The sequence below is a fragment of the Amblyomma maculatum genome, chromosome 1, assembly GCF_055883805.1.
Source record: "Amblyomma maculatum isolate TAMU_Amacu chromosome 1, ASM5588380v1, whole genome shotgun sequence".
Lineage (NCBI taxonomy): Eukaryota > Metazoa > Arthropoda > Arachnida > Ixodida > Ixodidae > Amblyomma > Amblyomma maculatum.
Window position 1 is genome coordinate 94,192,219 of NC_139344.1, and position 26,906 is coordinate 94,219,124.

The window sequence follows — 26,906 nt, forward strand, 5'->3', positions numbered from 1 at the left end:
GTCCTTGCATGTGGCAGTGCTCATAATGCTCATACATAGCCTGGCAAGGCTTAGGAAAGTTTAGCGACCTGATTCCCAATGTAGGAGGCCATGGCTCATACATGGTTTTGCCTATCTCATGCTCCACGATGTGGCTGTTGTTTATTCTCTTTCGTCATTAATAAGAAAAGGTATATTTTTGTATGCATAATTTGGTGCTCATATATAGCGTTAACATAATAAGCTCATGTTGTGGCCCCTTTAGCAGAGATTGTTTCGTCTATTAACAGCTATAATGTTAACTCGACAAGTTAGCATTGTACCGCAGTGCTGCAATGGACACTTCAATGCTTCACACTACTGCTCGTTTTGGATCATTATTCACAAAAGTAGCAAATATTAGCACAAATATTCAATTCATATCCAATTCGGTACTGTCACTATTCCATTCATATTCAATTTGATGGCAGAGGTAGATATCTGTATTCGATCCAGTTCAGGAAAAGCACTATTTGCTCACTCTTAGTCTCTAGCGTAAAATAAAAAAATTTTATCCACAAATTAACGAGGCACCTTTACAAAAAAAAAAAAAGAGGGAGGGAGGGAATGTAGAGAAATCAGTGGTGAGTGCTCTCTAGAAAGGCAGGCCACAATTCTTTGAGAAGCAAGAAAACCTATCACTTTCAGATATTCGATACTTCGAAAAAAAAAAAAAAAAAAACATGTTGCAGTTTCATTCCCACGCAAGTTTCCTAATTGCCTTTTGGCACATGTATGTGGTGTAAAATTGAGCAAAACCTCAAATTTTGTAGCAGAATGTGGCATAATTTACAGCTGGTACACCTGGCTTTCAGATAGGAATTAATTTACACATGAGCCCACAAGCTAGAACTAGTTGTTTCTATTTAATGCAAGACAATAAACAAAAACTCATGAGTTCAACCTCCCCTCCTACCTGCAAACCAGGTGTATGATAAATCTGTATTGTTGGGATATGACCTTACGATATTGTTTAGATGCTTTTCAGCACTCAAATTTTCTAGTACTATAGACGTATGAAATAACAATAATAATAATAACAATAAATTGGCTCACAGGAAAGGAAAGGCACAGTATCTGTCACACTTGTTCTATGGACACCTGAACTGTGCTGTAAAGAAAGGAAGGTGGAAGTGAAAGTGGAAAGAGAGAAAGGGGAGCCGTAGTCACGTATGAAATCCACCTTTAAGAGTTTGCTGTAAAAGGTGGCATGTCATAAATCCAAATGCTCACTAAAATTGCGTTCCAAGCTTGGGAAGTAATGTGAAACCCAGTTCTTCACCATCTGTTGCCAATGGCTAACATTTTGATAGCCTTTTTCTGTTCACAATGCCTATACTTGTACTGCCTATACACTTAGGAGTGAGAAAGATGCCAATAATAATATTGCAATAATCACAGATGAGGCAAGAGATCTATGGCTCAGAAGACACAGATAAACAAATAGAATATTTATTAACATTGTAAATTAAGTTTAACACTTTCTGTGCTGATTTTATGCACAAACAAGTGTAAAGTGGTAGGTAATAGAACTTGCTAAGTTTATTTGTTCTTTTTGTCTTCCTCAGAGTTATCACCAGCTCCGGAGACATTTGGAGCACTTCCTTTTTGCAAAAATCCTTTGGCTTTGGATGCCAACTGCCGGAGCAGCCCTCCCCTTCCTTTCTTCACTTCAACAATAGTTAGCCTGCAGGAGACCATGAAAGCGTGAAATGACTGGACAAGCAGTGCAACATTTGCTCACATACAACAGTAAACAGCAATAATAAATGACAAATTAGGCAAAGAAAAATGTGTCCCCAAGAATAATGTATATAAATGCCCAGCTTCTGTACATACATATGCTGTGACTGCCAGTCGTGCGGTAGAGCAGTGGCGTACGGCCACAAATAAATCTCATCATCTGTAAACAGATCTGCGTGAATGCAGTTTATGTGCCTCTGCATGTAAATTTTGTTTATTATTGGATCACAATATTTTTTGCAACCTTGTTAGATATATATCAAGATTCTACTGCAAGTGGTAATTAAATAACTCTCTGAATTTTAAACTGAAGCAAGTAATAATGTATGTGTCACAGGCTAATCTGAACTTAAAACAAACAACCATTGAAAACAAAAAACATATGTAGTGGCTTAAGAAATTAGGAAGACTAGACAGTCTAACAGTCTCTGAGATGCATCTCCTAGTAATAGTAACATATGCTGTGCTGTATCTTCATTATCACAAAACACTATCCATGACTGCCTGGACAGATTTAAAGCAAGCAATAAAATGAACAAAGGCTACAGGCACAGAAACATTACCGGCAAAGAAGCACTACTCACGCGTTGGTTGCCATATTGTGGATGGGTCCAAAGGCCAATGCAACCACAGTGCAAGCAAGGCAGATGACATTGTAAGGCATGCTGAAGTCAGGAGTTGGCAGTGACACCAAAAGCGTCTCTGTGTAGATGCGTAGAAACTGTTTCCCAGCACTGTTCTTTGCATTAGAAGTCAATGCTGTTCCAGTAATACTGAAATGCACACATGCACACAATCATCACAGTGTTAAAAAAAAATTATATATATACCTATATAAACATCTTGCAAGCCTGTGGTATACAGGCACACAAGATTAGACCCTATCAGTGGGCTAGAAAAAGGGTAAAGAAATGTGACACAACAAATGCTGACTGAAGGTATACAGCTTTTGGTTACTAGAAGTTGAAGGCTAGTACTAAATATTCGAGACTAGAAGTAACTGATGTGCATTGTACATTGGGCCAGAAAATTCTATTACGTACAACATTAATTCCCTCCCGTCATATTTATCAGAATTAAAGTAGAAAAAATATATATTGTCACGTGAATGTCTCTCAAATGAAATCATTCATCATTTCTATTGCAACTGGCAAAAAATTGCAAGAGAAAAGGCCACAGCTTGACAAGCTCCCGAGCTTTCCAATGTTTGACAACAGTAGCACCAATAGCGACCAATAATTTGGAATTTCCAGACCTCCATACCCTGTTTGTGGTAAAACTACTGCATATTTAATTCTTGTGTTAGCTGTTACCTTGACATACCCTCTCATATTGATCGTAAAAGTGAAATCTGACTAAATATTTGTGGATTCTCAAAAAAACATCCGACTCATGTGACTCAATCCTGTTAAAAAATGGGGTAGACTAACCATCAACTCTTCGTGTATAAATAGTTTGAAGACTATTTGAAGTGCAGAAAACAGTGGGTATTACCAGAGTCCTTCAAAGAGCATAGAAGGACTCTGGTATTAGTAAACACAAAGTGCTCTAGTTCTATGGCTGTTACGTCAGGAGTGCCCATGGTTCTAAAAATGTTAAAATGCTAAAAAAACGTGTCTACACATGCTTCACCAGAAAAAAAAAAAAACTGAAAAAAAAAAAGAAGAAAAATTGCTATATCAGCATCCCTCCACAGAGAAATTATTCAGGAAACGTAACAGCACAGAGGCATGCAACTATAAAACACAAGGGGACGTGTGACACACGTGTGTCATGTCGTGTTGTCTGGTGTCTTTGTGCTGATAACGTTTCCTGAATTCAAGATGCACCAACTCATCCAAAAAGAAGTTCTAATGGAGAAATGATTAGATCAGGAACTATCTAGAAGTACCTAGGTGTTAGAATTTTTTCTGGCAATGGCACATGGCCGGTGCATGTTAATAACGTAGCTAGAAAGGTAGGTAAATCCCTCCGTTTTCTCAAGCATAATTAAAGGCACGTGCATAGGAAAGCTAGAGCAGTGGCGTACCAAACATATGCCAGGCCCACCTCAGAGTATGCCTGTCCTGTGTGGGATCCTGCTTATAATGTTCATGAGCAGATGCTTGAACACTACTGCTGTACAATTTTTTCTTGGCCTGCACGGCCACTTTCTTAGTACAAGCAAAACTAAAAAGGAAGCGGGCTGGGTTCCATTGAGTGAATGCTGCAGGGCTTCATGTCAAAAGCTCTTCTACACAATCTATCATGACCAAACAAGATTTTCATCCCCATTGTATCTGCACCCATGTTTTGTATCTTCACGAATTGGTCATAGTCACAAAGTGCAACCGCACAGGTTAAGGACTATTTTCCAGTATTCTTCTTTTTTTTTGTACAAACAATCAAGGAATAGAATACACTGCCAAGTGGTGAGACGAGGTACTGCAGATTTTTTTTTTCTTTTTTTTTTTTATAAAGGCTTGTATCCCTTGCAATAAAGCATTATAGGTGCTGCGGGTTTTCACTGAATAAAGAATAATAAAAAATAAAACACCCAGACACCACAGAGATCCCATATAGTGCTATACATGAAATAAACCCCATAAAAAAATAACTAATGTGTTTTAATTCAATGCAAACTAAAATGAACAAATATGATCAAGTTTTTGCCCTTTAACAACCAAGGAACATCAACATCCCTTGTCCCATGAGTTAGCACTAAAGACCACCAAGCACAAGACCTGCCTTTAAAAAGTGCTGCTGTTTTGCTTCATATGCTAAAATTTAAGTACCTCACCAGTCGGCCTTAGTATCCAGAGAACAAACTGTTTCGGTGTCATTTGGCACATATCTACTTTATCAACAGAGACAACAATACAGACACCCACAAGTAGTGGTGCCACTATTGACTATACAGAGAAGACATTCCGAGGAAAAATTCCACCTATACTTCAAGTGTCAGGCTGCAATGTAAAATGTGAAAGTGCAGTGCACATTCATTATTAATTTAAACAGCGCAGACACGAAGACAAAGGACAAGCTTCTCTCTGTATACTGCAGCTCTATGCAGCTGAGAAAGCAAGAAAGCAACATGCAATCAACCAACGACAATGTCTTTAGCTAGACTGCTGCATTCCACAGAGTGACCATGGAATGCAATGAAATGTAAGGCACAAACAGAGGGTGTCCGTCTTGCACTCGTTGAAGGCACAATGTGGCAACACCGAGATGGAGAACAAGCGAGAAGAGATCAACAGTGAGGACTGAAGCTCGTACAACCCCAAAACAAGTGTAACCACAAACTGCAGATGCCTTATGAATAATAAAGGTCTCATTTTTGGTGGCAGAAAATTTTGAATCCCACAAACTGAGAACAAATAATCTGCACTATTCTGCAAAAAGCCTCCCGCACATTCACGCGTGTGGCCTTTCATGTAGAAGCGGCCACACGCTTAACCTTGAGAGCCAGAGCCTTCGAGAAGTTTGGCTTTTGCCATAATTCACAAGCCCAGTAGGTGAGATCACAGTGGGCATTTCAAATAATAATAATAATAATAATAAAAAAACTGCACTCTATTCATGGCTCAATTTCGAACAATGTGAGGTGCCTCTTGAAGCGAGTGATTCAAGAAAAAGCCCATGCTATATTTGCAGCAATACAGTGATACTGCTTTGAACAGGCACCAGTATGGTGAATGATCGTATAGAAGCATGCTGGCATGCTACTGCCAGAAATGCACAGCTTGATGCGATGGCTTGCTTGAGCAACTGGAGGAGCAAAGAACTTTGCAGAACTTCGTTCATAAGCAGATTCTACATCTTAGGTGAAAGCAGACGATCAAATTAATCGTATTTCCAACCTTCTATCAATTAGACTGATGTCCACAAGGGAAATTTCGCAAGGAGGAGGCTGCTAACACATAATTTCCTGCAAAATACTAAAACTTGTGATTTTCTGCAAAAGCTCCGGATGTTAGGGCCCTTATGAATGGTTTACACCTTAAAACAACATAAAACACAGCCGCTCTGCTTTGAAGGTGCATCTACTTACCAGTGCCTCAAGCTGGGGCATAGTGAAATGTCACCACTGTAGTTAGAAACCGGTTCATCTAGAAGGGTGCTAAGCACAGCTGCCCCAACATAGAAGCCGTGATTAGCATCAGGCGGGTACTCGGTCCACTTGAGAAAGGCTCGCTCAAATTCATATGCCACAACTGTCTCTGATGCAGGTGGCAAAAGGAGGGTCAGCTCTAGGTGATATGGCCTTTCCCTGTCTTGACCTGGTCGATAGCTCACGTGCTCTAGAAGTGAAAAAAAAAAAAGCAAGAAATCTTTGGCTAAGATTCTAATACCGTGAGAAGGTGGTGCTGCACAGGTTTTGCTCTTCTGTCACCTAGCTTTAAGTAGTTGGCCGGAATGAGAACACGTTTGTCACCAATTAAATCTCTGCTTCTATTGATTGGCTGCATGACTGCAGCGCCATACTGCAGTACTTGGCATTGCTATGGTTTCGATGCTAGCATCAGAGGTGATTTTGCTCTGCCAAGGTCAAGGTCAAAGGACATGGTTCAGGCCAAAGTCAAGCCATGACTGATTCTGGTCATGGCTATCATGTACAAGAACAGTAGCATGACTATGCTTGGCTAATTGCTATAGCGTTGCTGTGCAGCTGTTGCTACACACAGGCATAGCTCCACAATCACGACAAGATTTAGCTCGAAGTAGTAGCCCCTGGATTAGTGCTTTCGCACAAAAAAAAATGACAGCTGCTTTATCACGAATAGGGCAAAGGTGATTGATGTGCTCTAGCACTTTGGTTTTCAGTTAAGTTTCAGGTCACACGTATCATCAACATATAATCGTAATCTACCATACTACGTAAAAGCCCACTCGACATAGATGTAAAGCCCCACTTTAACCAGGCCGTACGAATGTGCCTGAATGGTCTACGGGGTAGCATGTCTGACTCGGAATCCAAGATTCCCAGTGGATTTGATTCCCACCTCAGAAATGCGGCCCAAGTTCGCAGCTTCAGCCAAAGAAAGGCTTCAGTCAGACAGAGACTTGCATGGGCAAAATCGGCGAATGGGGACTGGCCTGCTGGGTTTGAGTCCCATCTAAATGTGCTGCCAAGATAGCAACAGCTTCAGACAGATAAGCAAACAGACTTTGGTGAAACGGGTGAATGGGTGCTCTAGTAACAGAGGCAGGCTTTGTGACTACTTTGTGGAAGTGAACATCCATACACCATTTTGGTAACTTGGCAACGTGAGCTCATGGCGGACAGAGTTAATCAAGAACTAGAGCTCACTGCATGTCACAAAGTTTTGAAACATAAACTTAAAAACAAACAAACATATTTTACAGGTGGTGTCAGTATCACACATTATGTCCTTGTTACATAATGTTATTTCTTCAGCAGGCAACCTAAGTTTTCAATGTAGCAGTGCAGTCATGCTTGCCCAGAGATATTTTGGTGATAATATCCATGCTTAGGGTAACAAACTGGATTCCAAGGGAAGGAAAGCATAGCAGGGGGCGGCAGAAAGTTAGGTGGGTGGATGAGGTTAAGAAGTTCGCAGGGGTCAAGTGGATGCAGCTAGCACAGAACCGGGTTAAGTGGAGAAATATGGGAGAGGCCTTCGCCCTGCAGTGGGTATAGTCAGGCTGATGATGATGATGATGATCCATGCAACAGCAGCTACGATATTGCAAAAAAAGCTGTTAGAACAGTTTTTTTTTTTAAATGCATAACTAACATCAATATTGGCATGCGAGGTAGTTCACACTACTCAAGTAATCTGTCCAGTTCAAGCCAGTCGATTTGTTTGAGCTATGTTAAGTTCATTACAAAAAGCAAGAAAAAAAAAACTTGCCTAAGAAGTTAACAAACAGAAAAAATTGAGACTGAAAATTCTCAAAAATTAAGACACTATGGCTTGCTATACTGCATCACCAGCAGCTAAGTTGATTAAAAAGGCCAAAAGGACAGGTTTTCTGGCAGAAGATAAGGTTATTTAGTAGTAATATGTGTATGTAAAAGAGCTTTGTTACAGCAAATACCATGAATGATAAAAAACAAAACTGTAACACTAAGTAATGTTGGGCATGACAACTAGCGTGGCACGCCAAGCAGCAGAGAAAAGTACTGACCAATAACTAAAAACAAAAGAAAAAAATATACAACACTAAAGTGATTGCTTACCTGCAGCTAGCTGCCTTGAACCTGATGAAACCTTCAGTGTGTGCAAGTAGACACGGAGGAACCAGGGAATAACATCGAGTAGCACGACCCGGACAGTTTTTGTGGGATGGTTGTTGCGGATGCGGTTTACTATTCCACCTCGCTCCAGGCCATAGCCTAAAGGAAAAAAAAGAAACATCTAACATGGTCCCACACATTCACTTACTAGCATGCTCATACATAGTACTGATGCAATACTATAAAGTAAAGCATATCAGTAACTGTGTTGAAAAATACTACACCTGAATCGACCAAGCTAAGAAAAAGAATATGCTTTCATAGTAGTATATTTAAAAAAGAAGAAAGAGGCAAACAGAAAAACTGGCCCACCAAAAAACATATCATGTCTTTTTAACGTCATCTTTAGATAATGTTAAAAAGCACAGCTCTGGGGCTGAGTGCAAAGGAATGACGTGAACATTGAACAGTTAGGACGGTGTTGGCTTTCTTATGAGTGAACATTTCTAGTGATCCAGATATGAACATCACTGCAATGAATCACTACGGCACTGGAGCAAAGCTTTTCAGTCAGGTTTCCTTCAGTATGGTGGAGCAGTCCATTCTTGAGATGAAGATTTGACATGACAGCAGCAACATATAGTGCTGCACAGTAGCTGTCCCAACTCAAATACAATGGAAAACCACCTTAACGCCTTTTGAGGTCAGGCAAGTACTAGTAAGAGCGGGACTATGTATGCATGTGTCTGGCATTAGATGACAGTGCTGCTCCAAAACGTCGCAATTCAGTGATATCTGGAATCTGGTGGTTTTCACAAAGGGTTCAGAGCAGAACTTGGCATGGCGCTCTCTCACTTGCCTTGAATATAGCGTGTGCTGTGCAGGGGCGGCTCCGGGATAAGCCAGAAAATATGAGGTTTCTCGTACTGGGCACCCAGATTGAAACGCCCCTGGGCCACATGGTGCTTGAGATCATAAATAGCCAGGCTGCGCTGGTGAGCTCCCTGCCCAGAGGTTACCAGCTGCGTGGGCTCGGGACTGAGCTGGAATGTTCCGACGCTCTGTCCGCCGAAATTGTCAAAATGCATGGGTGATCAGCACGTTAAAACAACAGCGATTGTGGCTCTAATATGAAAATAACACAAAGGCGATAAGTGAGAAGGTCATGAACCAGATAAAAGCCTGATATTCTTTCTTGAGAAATATGAAAAAAAAAAAAAAAAAAAAAAAAGCACAAAGTTTTTCATTTTCCCCCATACAAAAACGGAGCGGGATTGAGCATACATCAGTTGTGGTTTAACTTTTTCTTTGAAAAGTAATACTAGGCCCACTGACAAAAGTTCTTTTCTGAAGATGGCACACGCAAAAATTAAGTCTGTCACAAACATTAAATTACTTTTCGGAAACAATAATTTTTTTTTTTTCATTAATAACAGCACCTGAGAGACGCAGAACACACTTTAGCAGCCAAGGACGGGTGGAAATGCTCCTTTAGCTTCCTACTCTGCAGTCACAGTGGTAAATGGAAAAGCGAGCTAATAGGACTGAAGCAGCTGTAAACAGGAAGATGGGCTGCAGCTGCAGCAGCAGCAGCAACAGCCGCAGCGCCAGTGCATGGCGCGAAATCCATGTGCTCACAATTGAAGCTAGGATTATCGGTTTTGCTAGGCCTTCCTTAGGCTCTTTTCTCTGAGCACCAACCCCACTGCACAATAAACTTTTTTTTAGCGAAATGCAAAACAAGGTTAAAAATTGTGAACCAAGGACAGAAATGCACACCAAAATGAACACAAAAGAAAAACAGAAAAAGACTGTTGCAAGCTATACTTAACTGAGATGCACCAGTCTTGAGCACAGTTCATGCTTTGGGTGACATTACATAAATAGCACATTATGTATTCACAAAAAAGGATAGAGAGGGAAACAACTGGAAATACTGCTGATTTATACTAAGCAATACGAGGCAAGGTTATAATAATGAAAAAGTAATTACAATCAGTGTGTGGGCCTCACATGCAAAAGCAGCTGTTCGAATTAATGTTAGCAAACTTTGAACGATCAGTGAGAACAAATGCAATATATAAATGTTAAATGTGCTTGACAAGCAACTTACACGATTGTTTGATACATCAACATAAATGGCACTCATGGAAGCTAACGGGCACGTGGTCTTCAGGCCTGCTCCAAATAACTTGCTCAGAGACCATGCTGCAATGCAAGAACAAATGCAACAACACTCAGTGAAAAATGTTCACAGAGCGCTAAGTCCCTCACAAAAATATGTAGGTACATACCTAAACTAATGAAAGAAAAGGAAGAGGAAAATGGTGTCCATTTTTAACAAGTGCGACATTAAATGTTTGGGAGTTCGCTTATAATACTGAACCTTTGGCCAAAGAAGTATAGTTGTGATACTACCTGAAAACAGGCGATTGCAATTTTCAGACTGAACTGTGAAAAATTGCACCTTACACTGAAGGACTGCTTTATTGTGTCATAAAAATGCTAAGTTTTCATATGCAATGCACACAGTTATGACTAAAAGTAATGATGGCTACAATTTAAGGTATGAAAAAGCCACAAGACAAAAAAAAAAAAACACTGCATCTGATGTATTCAATACTTTCCCCGAGAGACAACCATTCATAACAGCTGATTAGGCAAAATGTAACTAATGGTTGCACCTTTCGGTCTAAATTAAAAAAGTAAACAAGCCACAAAGGTGCTATAAAGTCAGGTTTCAATATTCGGTTTTAAGTGAAAGAAGTGACGACCGATCTAGCATGGTTAGGCCAAATGCGAATCAGGTGTGCTAGTACTTTCATTCTTACTTTGGTTTCAGTTTAGAGTCCCACATATTCAAGAATGTGCCTGCATGGTCAACGAGCAGCATGTCTGACTCGGGATTCAAGGGTTCCGGTGGGTTAGAGTGTCATCTCAACAGTGCTGCCTACTTGGCAGCCATGACCCATGGCCTTGTAACGTCACACAAACAGCAGATCAGTCAGTGCCCGACCATGCAAAATTTAAAAGCCCTGCGCAGACTCTACAATTTATAAACAATTTTTAGAAAGTGCTCCTGGCCACCGCTCACAACTGATTATTGTGACTCCTTAGGATGCGTTCATAGCCATGCCCTTCTTGATGACATCAGTTTAGCTTTCTGGGTGCTCCCTTTCATCAGGAGACCCCAAGCCATGCAGGCAGAACGGGGTGTGGTAGGGCGCCGTCGCGACCTGTTTTCTTTTTTTTTTTTTTTTTAATTTCTTTTTACATGCACATGCCGAGTTGCGGGAGGGGAGAGGAGTATTATTTTTGATCATGGTGTCAGCGATTTCAGCTTAAGAATTTTTGTGTAGCAGAGAGCAGTGATAAAATACCGATTGTTTGCGCGCGTCTTCTGGTTTAGTAAATATACTAGAGGGTGTCTCTGCTCACTTTGGTATCCATTTTGGGTTGCCACAGAATCAAACACCAAAGATACTGACATCTGCAGGTCCAAGACTGCATGCAGGCAATCTTCATCCTGGCATTAGAAAGTAAAACAAAACATGGAGTGTGAAACAGTTCCATGTTCAATTCTGCTACAACCAACACCTGGGGTTCTAAACAGTGAGAGAAGAATGAAGTTGCTGAATGAACCTATTGGAAGCTTCAAATTATTACATGGGTGTTGCCAGTGATGACCATTTATATGCGATTCATCTAAATCTATTCAAATAGATGCCAACAGCACATTCCAGCTCTCAGCAAAAGTCTAACATAAAAACTAAGATATAAAAATGTCTGACATTTGTATTCCAATTAATATGTACTCTTGTGAGGTCACTGCGACACTGAAAAATGCATACTGAAGAGCATTTTCAAGACTAGAATACTGTAAACTAGACTAAATTGCTATAAGACAGTGGCCTACATTACCAAACTAACTATATGATGCCTACAATATTTAATCAAACAAAAGGCAAGCAGATGTGGTCACCAGTGATTCATGCATGAGCTGTTCTCTTGTTTATCACCCAAATTATGCCAAAGCACTTTATCTGGCATTTTTAACTGGAGCACCAACAGTTGGAGGCACTGTGACCAAAGTGCAGAATACAAAAAATTTGTACAATGCCTTCTCATCTACAGTGCACCAGTAATATCTGCACACTTTTCATTTACATTGCATAAACTTGCCACAATTCTGTACATTTTTCTTATCCACAAGGGAACTCCTGTCTCGTTTTTGAGTGCTTCAAAAAACAGTCTGCTAGTCTGACAACTTCACTTAAATGTCAGTCACTAGACCCGGCCATCAGTGTTCTATATACCTGACATATTGTCTTGAGATCCAAGGCCAAGGACATGTAGTTTGCTCTGAAGAGTTGCAAGGCATGTAGCAGTGTTGCAAGGCCAGCCTGCCAACGGTAGAATAAAATGAGAGGTCACAAATGCAAACTGCATCTACTAGCCAAAAAAGAACCAAATTCAAAGGTAACCACTGCAACACATAAAACAGTTTTCCTTATTAACTTATTCCTTAAGTAAAAAAAGGTGCATTAGCTGTGAAATTCCCAACTAAGTAGTCCTTCTCCCCTGGCTTCATTTGTTAGTACTCATCATATAAAAGTCCTTATTGCACATAAGTGTCTACATATTGTGGACTGTTTTATGCTTACGAGATTACTATAGACGCATGTTCAATGGTAATGTAACGAAAGTCCATTTTGTATTTTTTTGCTGTGGTAATAGTTACTACAAGCAAACTTCTCCATCACTATTTTTTCAACAGCGTTCATTCAATCTGGCACATTTTTTAGACGTTCATGCTGTTCACTTTATATGTGTGATGCTATTTTATCAGTCTATTGTTATGCCCTACAATGGCTACCTCAGCTCTGTCAAGCATTACAGCCTTTAGCCAAGGTGAGTGACCATAATGTCCTGGGAAATAAAAGTGAAATAATTCTGGATATTGCTGCCCAAGCAGTAGTCATCAATCCAACTTTTTAAGGTGAACTCATGTTTCAAATCAAATTTTCACCCTCTGGGGTGGCGCAGTGGTTAAGATGCTCGACTACTGTTCCCAAGGACGTGGGATCGAATCCTGGCCTCAGCGGCCGCTTTTCGATGGAGGCGAAAAGCAAGGTGCCCGTGTGCTGTGCGATATCAGTATACGTTAAAGAACCCCAGGCGGTCTAAATTTCCAGTGTCCTCCACTACGGCATCTCTCATAGCCTGAGTCGCTTTGGGACGTTAAACCCCACCCAACCAAACCAAATCAAATTTTCATGTTCTCCCTGAAGTTTTAAAGAAATTTTAAGAATTAGAAAAAAGAAAAAAAAAGAAAAGAAAAGAAAGCAAAAAAGCTATTGCAAAATATACCAGTAAAAAGCATAACTTTTCTACGGCCAATTAACAGACAAAAAGTAAGTACTTAACAGTTAATCCAGATTGAATGGTGCACAGATTAATGTTGAAATTACTTTCAGTTAAGCAGCAGTCACAAATCTTTTCTTTTTTTCTGCTAAAATAAAAATGGCTGCTTTATATTTGCCTTCAGCACAAAACTGTTTTGCACAGGAAAACAAAGCAATGCCAATAAAAGCTAAGTAAGCACATTTGTTGTGATTTTGAATTCCTAAGAAGTAATGTATATTTGCCAACAAACAGCAAAACCTGAGCCAGGTTCTATACCTCACATCCTTAAATATGGTTATAACGCTGTAGTATAAACAAAAGAGTAATGCCTAGCACACATAGAGTACTCACAGGCAGCCATACCAAAATCAGCACATGGAATAATGAAGCGGTGCCTACAACTAATGGCATCATACATAGAGCCAGAGTGTTTGAGACTAGAGCATTTCAATGGCATTTTGATAGCACATGTATAAGGCAATAAAATGAGGTGTCCACGAAGTAGTATAGTTGAACCCAGATATATCGAACTCAAAGGAGATCGCGAAATAATTCGATATACAGAAATCGGCTTGAGACGCCGCTTGCGATCGTGAAAAATGATACCATATTTGTTGCATAATCAACCCACTTGCATAATGAACCCACCCTCCACTTTTGCCACCGAGAATTAAAAAAAAAAAAAGTGTTAATCGGTGCTGTGTCCCTATGGTTTAGCCTCCCCATCCACAGCTCATTTATTGGCAGCGTGCCAAGATGCTGCGCAGCAACAACATCACGGCATGCTTATCTTTTGACTATACTTTTGATGTCACCTCCTGCAGTGGCAGGGAGCGAACTTGGCAGAGTGCCCATGATGGCTTGATTGCACAAGCCTGGTTAGATTTATCACACCGTGCTTGGGGCGGGCAGAGTCCCCTGCCACAAAATCATTGGAAAGCGTGACAGCGTCTCAAGTGACCAATGCTAAAAGCTGGTGTCATGATCGCAGCCGACCGCGTGCTTTCGCTGATTCATAGATGCAAGGATGGATGACTCTCGCAAAGAAAAAAAAAAAAAAAAAGCCGCTTCTTAATGTCTGCAGCTGCCATAGCTTACACTGCGCCGCACGTTCAGCATGATAAGAATGGACGACTCTCTCTCTCTCTCTCAAAAAAAAAAAAAAAAAAAAAAATACATGCATAGTGCGCACTGCTACGAATGAAGACCAGGAAAGAGAGAGGAAGGGCAGAGAGAGAAAGCTCAGCAGAAGAATGGGCGCACTCTTGCGCTTTGCCCTATCGCGCTGTTTCCCCTCTTCCAAATGCCACAGCTGCATTGGCTGCATCTGCTTTGTACTGGCCTTTGACAAACCAGTTCCCTCTCATTCTTTTACGCACACGGCTTGCAAACGTCACATGCTGGTGCGTGGCAAACTATCACCGCAGATGCGTGTGCCTTTGGGGAAAGGGCGCGGCAATGCTCTAGACCAGCTGTTGCCGAATGGTTCTCTCTCATTTCACACGTGGCTTGAAGATGTCACGTGGCAAAAGGCCGAGGATGGTGTGATCGTCGTTGGAGAAGGCGCACCTTCTTCGTGGTGCGTGGTGCAGAGTTCGATATACCAAACAAACGGTAAAATTGCAGTTCGATATACAACACAGTTTTCCTATAATGTTACACGGGATTTTCAAGGGAATATTCCGTGAGTGCGATATAATCAAAATTCGAATTATTCGGGTTTGACTGCATGCTGCATTTTTAGTGTTGAAAAAAAAGAAAAAGGACAGACAGGTCTAAATAATCCTTACCTTACTACTGCATGGTAAAAGCTTCTTCCAAGGTGTTAGGTTTTCTGTGCAGACAGACTCACGTGGCAGAGCAGCATAGCGCAGCAGTGATGAGTTTGCTGAGCGAACCCACCCCTGGGGGCGAAAAGATCGCTTGGGACTCACAGTCATGGTGTCATCCACAAAGTTGAGTGATGCACACAGCTGGCCTGACAGAGCATTTGTCAGATTTTTCCATGCATTGGAAACACTGAAACAAATAAAATTCATGAAATTAGATATGGCGCAGTCACAGATAAACCAGTGCCCTAGAACAGAAACAAAGTAGTATAAAGCTCAAAGAAGAATGCTCAGCACATACAGAAAGAAAACACCCTTCAACCCATCAGCCAAACATAAGGCCTCTTTTCAATGTCCAAGCATCCCTGTTCGGAAGGATGCGATATTCCCATTTAGAAAAACGAAAATGTTTGAGTATTGCACCATCGAAGATGGTGCAATACTCTGTTCCCTGTTCCCATACTCAGACCACTAGAGCTTCAGCTTCAGATGGTTGCTCGGTTATCAAGAAGCATTGACAAACACAAGGCCATAGCCTCAAACAACCAATTCCAGAGATAGTTTTGCTTTTGTGCAAGCTCAAATTCAGTGTAATTATATCACACTTGTTGAGTGAAATCTACCCAGTTCTCTTAGGGACAGTCTAACTTGCACCAACTAAGTTTTTTCATGGCTGGAATAAACTAATATCCATCTGCAGCATTGACAGACACAGCAGACCAATTAAAATCTAATCTTCCTATGCAATAGCCTTGCTTTCTCATGGCAGACAGTGTCTGCAATCATTGACACTGAGGACACAATGACTCCTGTGCCAGCTACCCTGCCGCGGTGGCGCAGTGGTTAGAGCGCTCGACTGCTCTGCCAAGGATCCAGGATTGAATCCCAGCCGTGGCAGCCACTTTTTGATAGAGGCGAAAAGCAAGGCGCTCGTGTGTTGTGTGATATCAGTGCATGTAAAAGAACCTCAGGTGGTTGAAATTACCGGAGCCCTCCACTACGACATATCTCATAGCGTATGTCACTTTGGGATCTTAAATCCCATAAACCAAACCTAGACAGAATGCAATTGCAGTAATGAACGTAATGCCAACTGAGATGTGTACATTTCACTAAAACTACAATTCAGACTAAGGTGGTGTTAAAAATACCAGCAATAAAATAACACTGGTGTGATATCCATCACAGATACCAGCAACTGCCAGCGCCATGCTGAAAAATGTTTGAAGAGATGGTGAGAAAGCAAGGACCAAAGCAATATGCCCTAGTAGTGAGCTATTATTGGCCCTGGTAAGCACTGTGGTAACTATGGCTGCGGCCAAATGCAGTCATTTCTACAGGCAACACTTGGCAGCACCTCAAAGCACAGTGGCGGGGTTGTTTATGTGATTCATTTTTTAAAAATAATTTTATTAAGAAAGGTTAAACAAGAAAGGTTAATGTAACAAACTGAAAGAGCTAAAGGGATGCCATCTTAAGCTTATATGAACAAAAATAAAATGCCTATATGGTGCTGGGGCAGAGCCATTACGTGCAGTACACTATTCACTCCAGGCGTTCAGCATGATAATCGCAATGACAAAACTAAGTGTGATGATGCCGCCTGGTAAGGCCTGACTTTCTTTGCTGTATTTAAATATTTACATCTGCCTGAACCACAAGTTCTGCTCTTGTTATTGTTACTGAAGGGTAAGAACTGCCAGAATATTACAATATTTTAGTACTTGTCTCTAAGAGTAGATGGCCCCCTTAATGACAGTGTCCTCCCATTGAAATTAAAAAGCATTTACACATGGCAGAGATATGGCTGTCAAATCAATTTAGGTTGGTTTGGTTTGGTTTATGGGGTTTAACGTCCCAAAGCGACTCAAGCTATGAGAGACGCCGTAGTGGAGGACTCCGGAAATTTCGACCACCTGGGGTTTTTTAACGTGCACTAACATCGCACAACACACGGACGCCACTCCGTTTCACCTCCAATGAAACGCAGCCGCCGAGGCCGGGATTCGATCTCGCTTCCTTGGGCGCAGTATTCGAGCGCCATAACCACTGCGCCACCCCGGCGGGGCCAAAACAATTTAGGAAGGAAGTAAAGGAAGGCACAAATCTATGGTAGCATGCCTGTCCAAAGTGTGATTTCAATAGTGATGTTCAGAGGAAGCATGCCTACCCACAGCTTTGGCCACGGCCCACCTAGTCCTAAAATGCTGACATTATGAATGTTAAAAAATCATCATGTTTAGAAACTAACATCCCAAAGGAGTGATTGTTTCAGAATAGTCCCGGCATTCCTTGTCAAAACACTGCTCGCCTTGTATAACTGCTTGTAATATTTTGCTGCCCTAAATGTTATGAGTAAGTAGCCAATGGTCACCTTTACAACCACAGGCAAAGTGAGTTTGCCACAGAGAGCCCAAGCAAGGCCCCAAGCAAAGCCCCAAACAAAGCCCTGCAACAAGCCACAGATAGATAAAAAGATAATTTAAACTCGAGCTGAACAAATCTCTAAGCCTATCTATTATCTCTGAAACAATTGCAGAAAGATTGTTACAATCACAAATACACTTGAGAAGAAGAAGAAGAAAAAAAACATCATGCATAAAATTCAGCCAAACGAGTTGGTAAGCTTGCCTGGGAGTTTCAGGGTCAAACCAAGCCCATATGTGAGCTCCAGGTGGTGCTTCTTGAAAAGGGTAGCCCCATTTGCGATGCTGCCAACGGCCTTGTGTCAGGGACAGGTGCAACTCCTGCACCCGCTGCTGGCTCACGATTTCACCGAGGGACAACGGGAAGAGGCGGAAATGCTGGACTGCACGTTGGCAGGAAAAGAGCAGTGTTAAACCTTTACCATTATTACTTTTGTACCATAAAAGCGCAGCGATTGCATGTTAAATCCCGCACTGTTCAGCATATAACAATGGCATGTCAAAAACTGAAGGCCTGCATTTAGGCACAAACACAACTGTAGCACTAAAATTTTTGTAGTATGTGTACATCTGACTATATTATATAAACCAATCAGACTTCAAATTTATCCATTTAATACAACTAACATGGAAGAACATAGCAGCGCCACTTGAAAGGTTTAAACAGAGCATTTGCTCAAATGATAACATTTCAAGCTAGTTGCCCATTTTATATGCCAAAGTCATTTCCTTGCGCATGCAAAGGAAATAAAGATATACATGAGCAAGACAACTATCAACACAAATGGTAAGCATACACATTTAGTATACTAACTCAAGCCTAATTCCACATAATTTCCACAAGTTCTTGTTAAGCAGTTGAACTGTCATTAATGTGGCCACCACCAAATTATTCCCTAAAAAAAAAAAAATGAAATAAAAAGGCATGGTTACCTTTTAAATTTGCGAGCATTAAAATTATCACCAAATGCTCAGAGTTGAAAATTTCAGACCAAGTATCGACACAAATAATGTTAATGAGAAAACTTTTTTCCGACAAATGTTTTTTGCCGGTATTTATAAGAAACAAATTGTCACTTTTATCCTGCGTGATGGTCATTTTCAGAGCCGTGGAAGAGGAAAAATGAATTGCGCACAAAACCAGAGGAGAATGCAGGTAGCATTAAAGTACTGCACTAGCCTCAGAAGCAGTGTTCTGTTTAAGAAAATTAGCTTCAACTTTAACAACAGTACCACCCTTAGGAGGCAGCATACTCTCAATTCTGCACTGGCAAAAGTGTCTATACGTATATTCTAGAACATAGTGCATAACAACAAAACATGACAGCCTGATACATTACATTAGCAAAAAGGAAGGACTGCCTCATAGTGTGGGACTTAACAGCTATAAGCTCCTCATAATGGCATATTTAGCTTTTGTCATCATTGAGCTACATCATTCAAAGCTTCCTTGGCCCCAACTCAAGTGAATGCATTTCAGATAAAATTATTCAAAGCGCACGGGCAGTGGATACCGCATGGTACGAACGGCCAACCAATGAAACTCTAGTGGCCCATGATATTTATCAGTGCTCCACTACCTCTATTATTTTCTCTTCAATGGGAGAAACAGAACCCAAAAGGCCAATTCAATGTCCTGTCAACTCCTACAGTATGATTTTGTCAAAATAGCTATAAAGGTATGTAGGCACCATATTTCAGTTACAGCTGCCTGATAACATGACAGATGACAAATAATCCTGGCTCACGCCATGAAATGGAGAGATATGGTCAGCAGTGAGACACTGAAATGAACAGGGCAGGAACTAGAACCATTCACAGAGAACAGTTTTGGAAGGGAAATACCTACTTTGCATGATCTTGCCTATATTCTGACATTATGTCCACTGGCACTGTCACAGACAGAAGAATATGGACCACACTGCAGCAGTTAAAGTCTTGTTTTAGATTCCCTAGCAAAAATTAGTACATGTTTGATGCATACACAAGTAATGTTTACTTTTGCCTGTGCATGTGAAGACTTCAAATATTTCTATTTCCATCACATAATGTGACAGAAGTGTTTAGACTTCGAAGTGTTCTCTACATAATTCCGTCAGCGACTGGACACGAACAGAAAAGGGGAATAGTACAGCACCAGTATAACAGTCCACTGAAATGTTATAAAGCATAGGAGGCAGTACAACAGAGCAGCAATAGTTTTCAAAAGATATTGCTTCCTTGCTCTAAATGATATATTACACTACTGAAAATAAACATCCATTAATTTCAAGCTCTGTTTTATGTAGTTAAAAGCTGCTGGTATGGAGTTCTCAAATTTTTATAATTGATATAAAGCTCTTCTGCTTTTAGCAAACATTTTCTGCATCCTACCGATTTCTACTATGGATAAAACCTTTTCAAAAAAGACTGTGAGATCACTGCCACGACCTCTGAATCGATGTAACCCAACTAGAGGTGTTACTACCACATGAAGCATAAGATAAAGCTGAACAGATAGCGAAAGGCCTTGCTCTTCGCTTTCAAGCGCAAAAGATGGTTCCGTTACTTCTACTTACACCATGTGCTGATTTCATTGCAGTTGTGCCATCGGAGTTGCATTTTATTGTGGCTGCTTTGAAACCTGCAGCTCCTGGGTGCGATGGTATCACAGTTGCTATGCTGAAAGCTTTAGTGCAAGACCACAACTCGGAGGTGTTGAATATTGTAAATTTTTCCCTGGAAACTGCTTGGTTGCCTGAAGACTGGAAAGTTGCTAAAATTATGCTCATCCTCAAAGATATGAAAAAAGATTTAGGTTTGGATATTATTCGGCCCATTTCTCTAACTTCAAACTTAGTGAAACTTATTGAACGCATAGTTCACCTGCGCCTCACAAACCATGTTATGACCCTGAATGCCTTTAGTGATGCATAGATTGGGTTTTGTCAAGGGTGCTCGATTTGGACAGCTCATATAGATTTGGAGAGTAGAATTAGGATTGCAATGAAGAAGAAAAAAGTGTCGGCATTGGTCACTTTGGCTATCGCCAAAGCAATATGACAGTGTAGAACACTCTACACTGCTGAATAAGATAGACGAAATTAGGCCACCTTTTTACATTTTTCCATGGCTAAAAGAATTCTTAGGGAATAGAATTTCCTGCACTAGAGGTTCTTTAACTTCTGGAACATATTACCAAACTAGAGGTGTGCCTCAGGAATCGGTGCTATCTACATTGCTTTTCAATATATTAATGAAGGATATTCGTGCACATCATAATATAGAAGTGTATGTGTATGCGGATGATATTGCCTTTTTCTCTTCTGCAGAAGACGTTCACTCTTTATACCAGTTATTGTAAGCCTACTTGAATGCCCTTGAAGTTTGGCTGGGTAAGATAAAATTAATTCTTAACGCGAAAAAATCCTCAGTACTCGTTTTCCCACCAGCTCAGTTCAGTTCAGACGTTCAGTCGTGTCCGACTCTTCGTGACCCTATGGACCATGTCACGCCACGCTTTCCGGTCTCTCACTATCTTCTTAACATCACATAGCTTCATCTGCAATGCCTCGAGAATGCCATCTAACCATCGCGTTCGCTGCCTACCCTTTCTCCGGCGACCCTCAACCTTTCCCAACATCAAATCTTTCTCCAGCGACTCCTCTCTTCTCATCAGATGACCAAAGTAGCTGAGTTTTAACTTTAGAATTTGACCCTCCAATGAGCAGTCAGGGTGTATGGTCGACAATATCGACTGATTTGATCTTCTGGCAGTCCAAGGAACTCTTAAGAGTCTTCGCCAGCACCACAATTCAAACGCGTCAATTCTTCGGCGGTCAGCCTTTTTCACAGTCCAACTCTCGCATCCATACATCACAACTGGAAAGACCATAGCACGGGTTATACGGATCTTGGTTGGCAGACTAATGTCTCTGCTCTTTACTAGGCGGTCAAGGCTAACCATTGCTCTCTTTCCCAGAAGCAGGCATCTCCTAATTTCATGGCTGCAGTCTCCTTCAGAGGTAATCTTGGCGCCCAAGAACAGAAAATCTGTCACAGCTTCCACTTCTTGTCCATTGATGCTCCAGGACTTGATAGGGCAAGACGCCATGATCTTCGTCTTTTTAATGTTCAGTTTAAGCCCAAACTTCTCACTCTCTTCTTGTACACGCATCAGAAGTCTCTTGAGTTCCACTTCACTTTCTGCCATTAAAGTGGTATCATCTGCATATCTAAGGTTGTTGATACGTTTTCCAGCAATCTTCACTCCAGCTGAAGACTCGTCCAGACCGGCCTTCCTCATGATGCACTCTGCATATAGGTTAAATAGGCAGGGCGACAGTATGCAGCCTTGCCTCACCCCTTTCTCAATCGGAAACCAATCAGTAAGACCATGCCCAGTTCTGACTGTGGCCTCTTGCCCTTCATAAAGGTTCCTGAGGAGACAGATGAGGTGAATTGGAACTCCCATTTCTTGGAGAGCTTGCCACAATCTGTTGTGATCTACGCAGTCAAACGCTTTCGCATAATCAATAAAGCAGAAGTAAATGGGTTTCTGGAACTCTCTTGCTTTTTCCATGATCCAGCGAAGGTTGGCAATTTGGTCTCTAGTTCCTCTGCCCTTGCGAAACCCAGCTTGCACGTCCGGAAGCTCCCGATCCACATACTGCTGCAGCCTACCTTGCAGGATTTTTAACATCACCTTGCTAGCATGCGAAATAAGCGCGATCGTGCGGTAGTTGGAACAATCTTTGGCACTGCCTTTCTTTGGAATGGGGATGTAAACTGACCTCCTCCAATCCTGTGGCCACTGCAGGGTTGTCCAAATCTTTTGACATAATGTATGCAGTGTGTTAACAGCGTCGTGGTTGAGGTTTTGAAGCAACTCAGCTGGAATACCATCAATTCCGCTAGCTTTGTTCTTAGCAAGGCTGGCTAAGGCCCATTCAACTTCACTCTTCAGGATGCCCGGCTCGAGATCAGTAATCACAACCGTCCTATGTTGGGTTTGCACATCCGGGTCCTTCTTGTACAGTTCTTCTGTGTATTCCTGCCACCTCTTCTTTATCTCTGAGGCTTCAGTGAGGTCCTTGCCTCGTTTGTCCTTTATCACGCCCAGCTTAGCACAGAAGCTTCCTTTGATATCTTTGATTGTCTTATACAGAGCTCTTGTGTTCTTTAATTGGCTGTTGTCCTCAACTGCTTGACACTGTATGTTCAGGAAGGCATTCTTATCTCTCCTTGCTATTTTCTGAAAATCCGCATTGAGAACCTTGTATCTTTCTCTTTCCCCCATACCTTTTGCCATCCTCCTTTCCTCAGCTATTTGCAAAGCCTCATCAGATAACCAGTTTGCTTTTTTGCATTTCTTTTACTTTGGAACTACCTTAGTAGCAACTTCTTGTATTATATCACGAATATCAGTCCACATCTCTTCGGGCTCTTTGTCTTCTAGATCTAATTCTTGAAATCGATTCCTCACTTCCACAGCCTATTCTAATGGAATCTGATCCAGATCATACCTGAAAGGCCTTCTAGTTTTCTGCGTTTTCCTCAATCGAAGCTTAATTTTGGCAACAAGAAGCTGATGATCGGTGCCACAATCGGCCCCAGGCCTTGTTTTTACTGCTTGTATAGCGCTTCTCCATCTCTGCCGGCAAATAATATAATCGATCTGATTCCTGTACAGACCGTCCGGTGAAATCCATGTGTACAGGCGCCTCTTGTGCTGTTGAAAATGAGTATTTGCTATGGTCAGGTTGTTTTCTTGACAGAACTCTACTAGCCTCTGCCCAGCTTCATTTGGCTCACCAAGACCGAACTTGCCTGTAATTCCGGATATTTATTCACTCCCGACCTTAGCATTCCAGTCTCCTATGAGAAAAACGACGTCTGATGATGGGGTGCGGTCTAAAAGGCATTGTAGGTCCGCATAAAATCTCTCAACGTCAGCTTCTTCAGCAGCAGTGGTCGGTGCATAGACTTGGATAACTGTTATGTTGAAAGGGTGACCTTGGATCCGAAGTGAAATCATTCGGTCGTTTTTGGGGTTGTACCCTAGCACTGCTTTGCCCATTCTTCTGTTTACTATGAGAGCGACCCCATTCCTTCTCTTGGATTCGTGCCCACAATAAAAGACATAATGGTCGCCGGAGTTAAATTCTCCCATTCCGGTCCACTTGAGCTCGCTGATACCCAAGATATCAATGTTCAATCTGTCCATTTCTCGCTTGACGATATCCAGTTTACCTTGCGTCATAGATCTTACATTCCATGTTGCTATGTGATATATCTCCTTGCAACATCGGACTTTCCGGTCGCTTCCCGACACATCCACAACTGAGCGTCCTTTTGGCTTTAGCCCAGCCGCTTCATTCGTCCTGGAGCTACTAGGAATCGTCCTTTGTTCATCCCCAGTAACATGTGGGACGCCTTCCAACCTGGGGGGCTCATCTTCCGGCGCCATATCGATAATGGTATTGTGACTGGCCATAGGGTTTTCTTGGCAGGAAATACTGGAGTGGGTTGCCATTACCTTCTCCAGTGAATCACATTTTGTCAGAACTCCCTGCCGTGACCTGTCTATCTTGGGTGGCCCTACACAGCAGAGCTCACGACTTCATCGAGTTTCGCAAGCCCCTCCGCCACGACAAGGCAGTGATCCATGAAGGGGTTTCCCACCAGCACACCCTCCTTATATCTCCCTTGCGTAATGCTGTTCACAGATCCCACAGGTTGAATCCTTAAAATAGTTGGGTGTATTATACCACTCCTAATTAGACTGGCGGCTTCATACCAAAAGCAATTGCCTAAAAGGTGAGCTAGCCCTTGGTCGCCTGATTAGAATTAGCCATAAGAAATTCGGTATGTGCAGAGATATACTCTTTTGCTTCTCTATAAAACTTATGTGCGACCAATTCTGGAGGTTGGCTGTGTTCTTTTCTCTGGCAGTCCTAAATACAAACTATGACCTTTGTTGCTTTTGGAGAGGCACGCTTTACGACTATGTTTCGGTTTACCAAAATCAGTTACAAATGCAGTCCTCTATTCAGATGCCTGTGTACGAGACTTGAACTCTCGGTTTGAGCTTCTCACTGTGCGAACCTTTTTACGAGCACTTGAGCCTCTATCTGGAGTGGCTTCCCCCATTTTTATTAAACACCAAACTCAGTTTCTAGATTATCATTGGCCGCAGTATAAGCAACCACAATTTGCATTTACTCAGTCCTTGCTGTCCGAAATTGCCATTTCGCTTAATTCAGTAAGAAGTGTTGATAATGTTCAAGCTACTTCTGCACTGTTCTTTGACCAGTCGTTGCCATGTAGTGCAAAGCATTTGACAACTAGTGTAATAAATGTCCACCTGGAAGATTACATATTACAGTATCCACGACACGTAGCTATTTTCACAAATGCCTCACAATGGGATGTAAAAGCAGAAATAGGTATTTATTCCCAGGAACTCGATTGGCTTCTCTATACAGATCCCAGATTACACACCAATATTTACTGCTGAATTGCCTGCAATTGGTTTGGCTCTTCAAAAAGTGGCGTGCAACATTGCTCACATAATCGTACTTTCTGACTAACTGTCAGTCTTAGCAACACTGGAAAGCCCAAAGATGCGCCTTTTGAAGCAAACCTTGATGTTTTTCCATCCTTTACGTTTACAGGAAGTGTGTTTTCAATGGGTTCCAGGGCACTCTGTCATTACTTCTAATATAATGGCCGATTACTTAGCGGATTCAGCTCTCAATGGGCCTGTTGCTAGCTTGTACCAAATATCATCTTGCGAAATATATCCTGTTTTGAATGGTTTCACATACTACAATCCTTGAGCCATCAGCCAATTTTTGCGACTACGAATTTCGAACATTTAAATTTCTATTGGAATGTCCGGTATTGTAACTCTAGGCAATGTGAGGTCTCCATGATGCTCATGCGTTCAGAATTCGTTGCATTGATTTTTATTTATGTCGCTGTGGATTCACGCTGCCGAATCTTTGTGCATCATGTGATGTGAAAACAATTGAGCAATCTATCCTCTTCTGCTGCAGGTATGCTACTTAGAGAAAAAATTTAGAAATTCCTCTTGCTCACCTAGGACTGCCATTTACAGCTCCTGTCCTCTCCTTTGGTGCAACCGTCAAAGGGTATGCCCTAAAACCGGTGTGTGAGTCACTTCACAACTATAATATTGCTACCGGAAGATTTGTGTTAGCGCTGACCTGTCTGAATTATACTTTATTATTTTTTTTACCCTCATTTCATTGATTTCTATTCCTATAACCTCAAAATTTGCCGAATTATTTTAGCAGCACTAATTCCTAATTAATAACTCATCTGTCTTACACTCTAAATCGACACCGTGAATTCTATTCTTACACCTGCAATGAACTCTGGCCAATCCCCCACTGTGGGTATGTGCCATATGCACTGAAAGAGAAGATGAAGAGGAGGAAGAAGTGAGAAATACTGTCGAATCGGCGCTCAGCAAACATTTTTTTTTTCTTCAATACATGCAGTCACCGCATACACTCAAATTCGGAGCCTTCCTTTCCTGGCCTGTCGCAAACAACTGACACACCAAGGCATCAAGCAACTATTCCTTGCAAGAGACTTTGTAAAGAAAGAAGTGGAAACACAAGTCCCGCCCCAGCACGCAGGATGAAAGTAAGCAATCCGATACTGCACATCTGGCGCCTCTGCTGAGCGCAAACTTCCCAATGTCATCTTAAATTATGTCTTTGCTAGTTGAACAGCACATCTACTTGCATATTCACCGGCGCAGACAAGCAGTTACATCGAACATACACATGTATACTCCCTAGTTTCTGATAAAAGGCGAGGTCTTACATGTTTCCTTCGCTCTGTCAATGTTCCATCTTGTAGTGAAAAGAAAGTAATTATATACATGACCACTAGACAATGGTTTTATAAAAAGTTCTTCAGTGAAACTATCACTATGTTGGCCCTTGGATAAAGTACATTGCACGACGAGAAAACAACACATCCACCACAAACACGAAACCCAGAACGACGCCATTTTTAAACAATGCCGGCAGAAAATGTCTTGCGATGTGAAGCACAGCAAAACTTTAGTAGTCCAAAAAACTTGATCCTAGGTCCTAAAGTAACCACTCTGTTATAATTTTTACGCGCTAAAGGAATACTGCAGCTACGCTGCAACAGGCAATCGTAGTATAGGGGTCCGGATTAATTTGACTATCTTTTGCACATCAATGCAAAACAACATTCTTGCTTATAGTTATTTGCTTAAAAATGCTTGTAAAAGTGTTAATGTGATGATTACTTAAA

At 41.5% G+C, this 26,906-nt stretch overlaps 1 protein-coding gene across 1 annotated transcript; it reads right to left on the bottom strand.

The window, feature by feature from the left end:
- Nucleotides 1-1,454: 1,454 nt before the first annotated feature.
- PIG-T (phosphatidylinositol glycan anchor biosynthesis class T) lies at nt 1,455-26,666 on the bottom strand. The gene is made up of 11 exons (XM_084588569.1): nt 26,445-26,666; nt 17,812-17,989; nt 15,142-15,370; nt 12,262-12,348; nt 11,384-11,471; nt 10,059-10,153; nt 8,805-9,006; nt 7,949-8,104; nt 5,795-6,044; nt 2,346-2,534; nt 1,455-1,705 (listed from the first exon to the last, which is right to left on the bottom strand). Exons 1-11 carry the CDS (start codon nt 26,632-26,634, stop codon nt 1,561-1,563), a joined length of 1,809 nt encoding a protein of 602 aa, XP_084444695.1. The 5' UTR covers nt 26,635-26,666; the 3' UTR covers nt 1,455-1,560.
- Between the last annotated feature and the right edge of the window lie 240 nt (nt 26,667-26,906).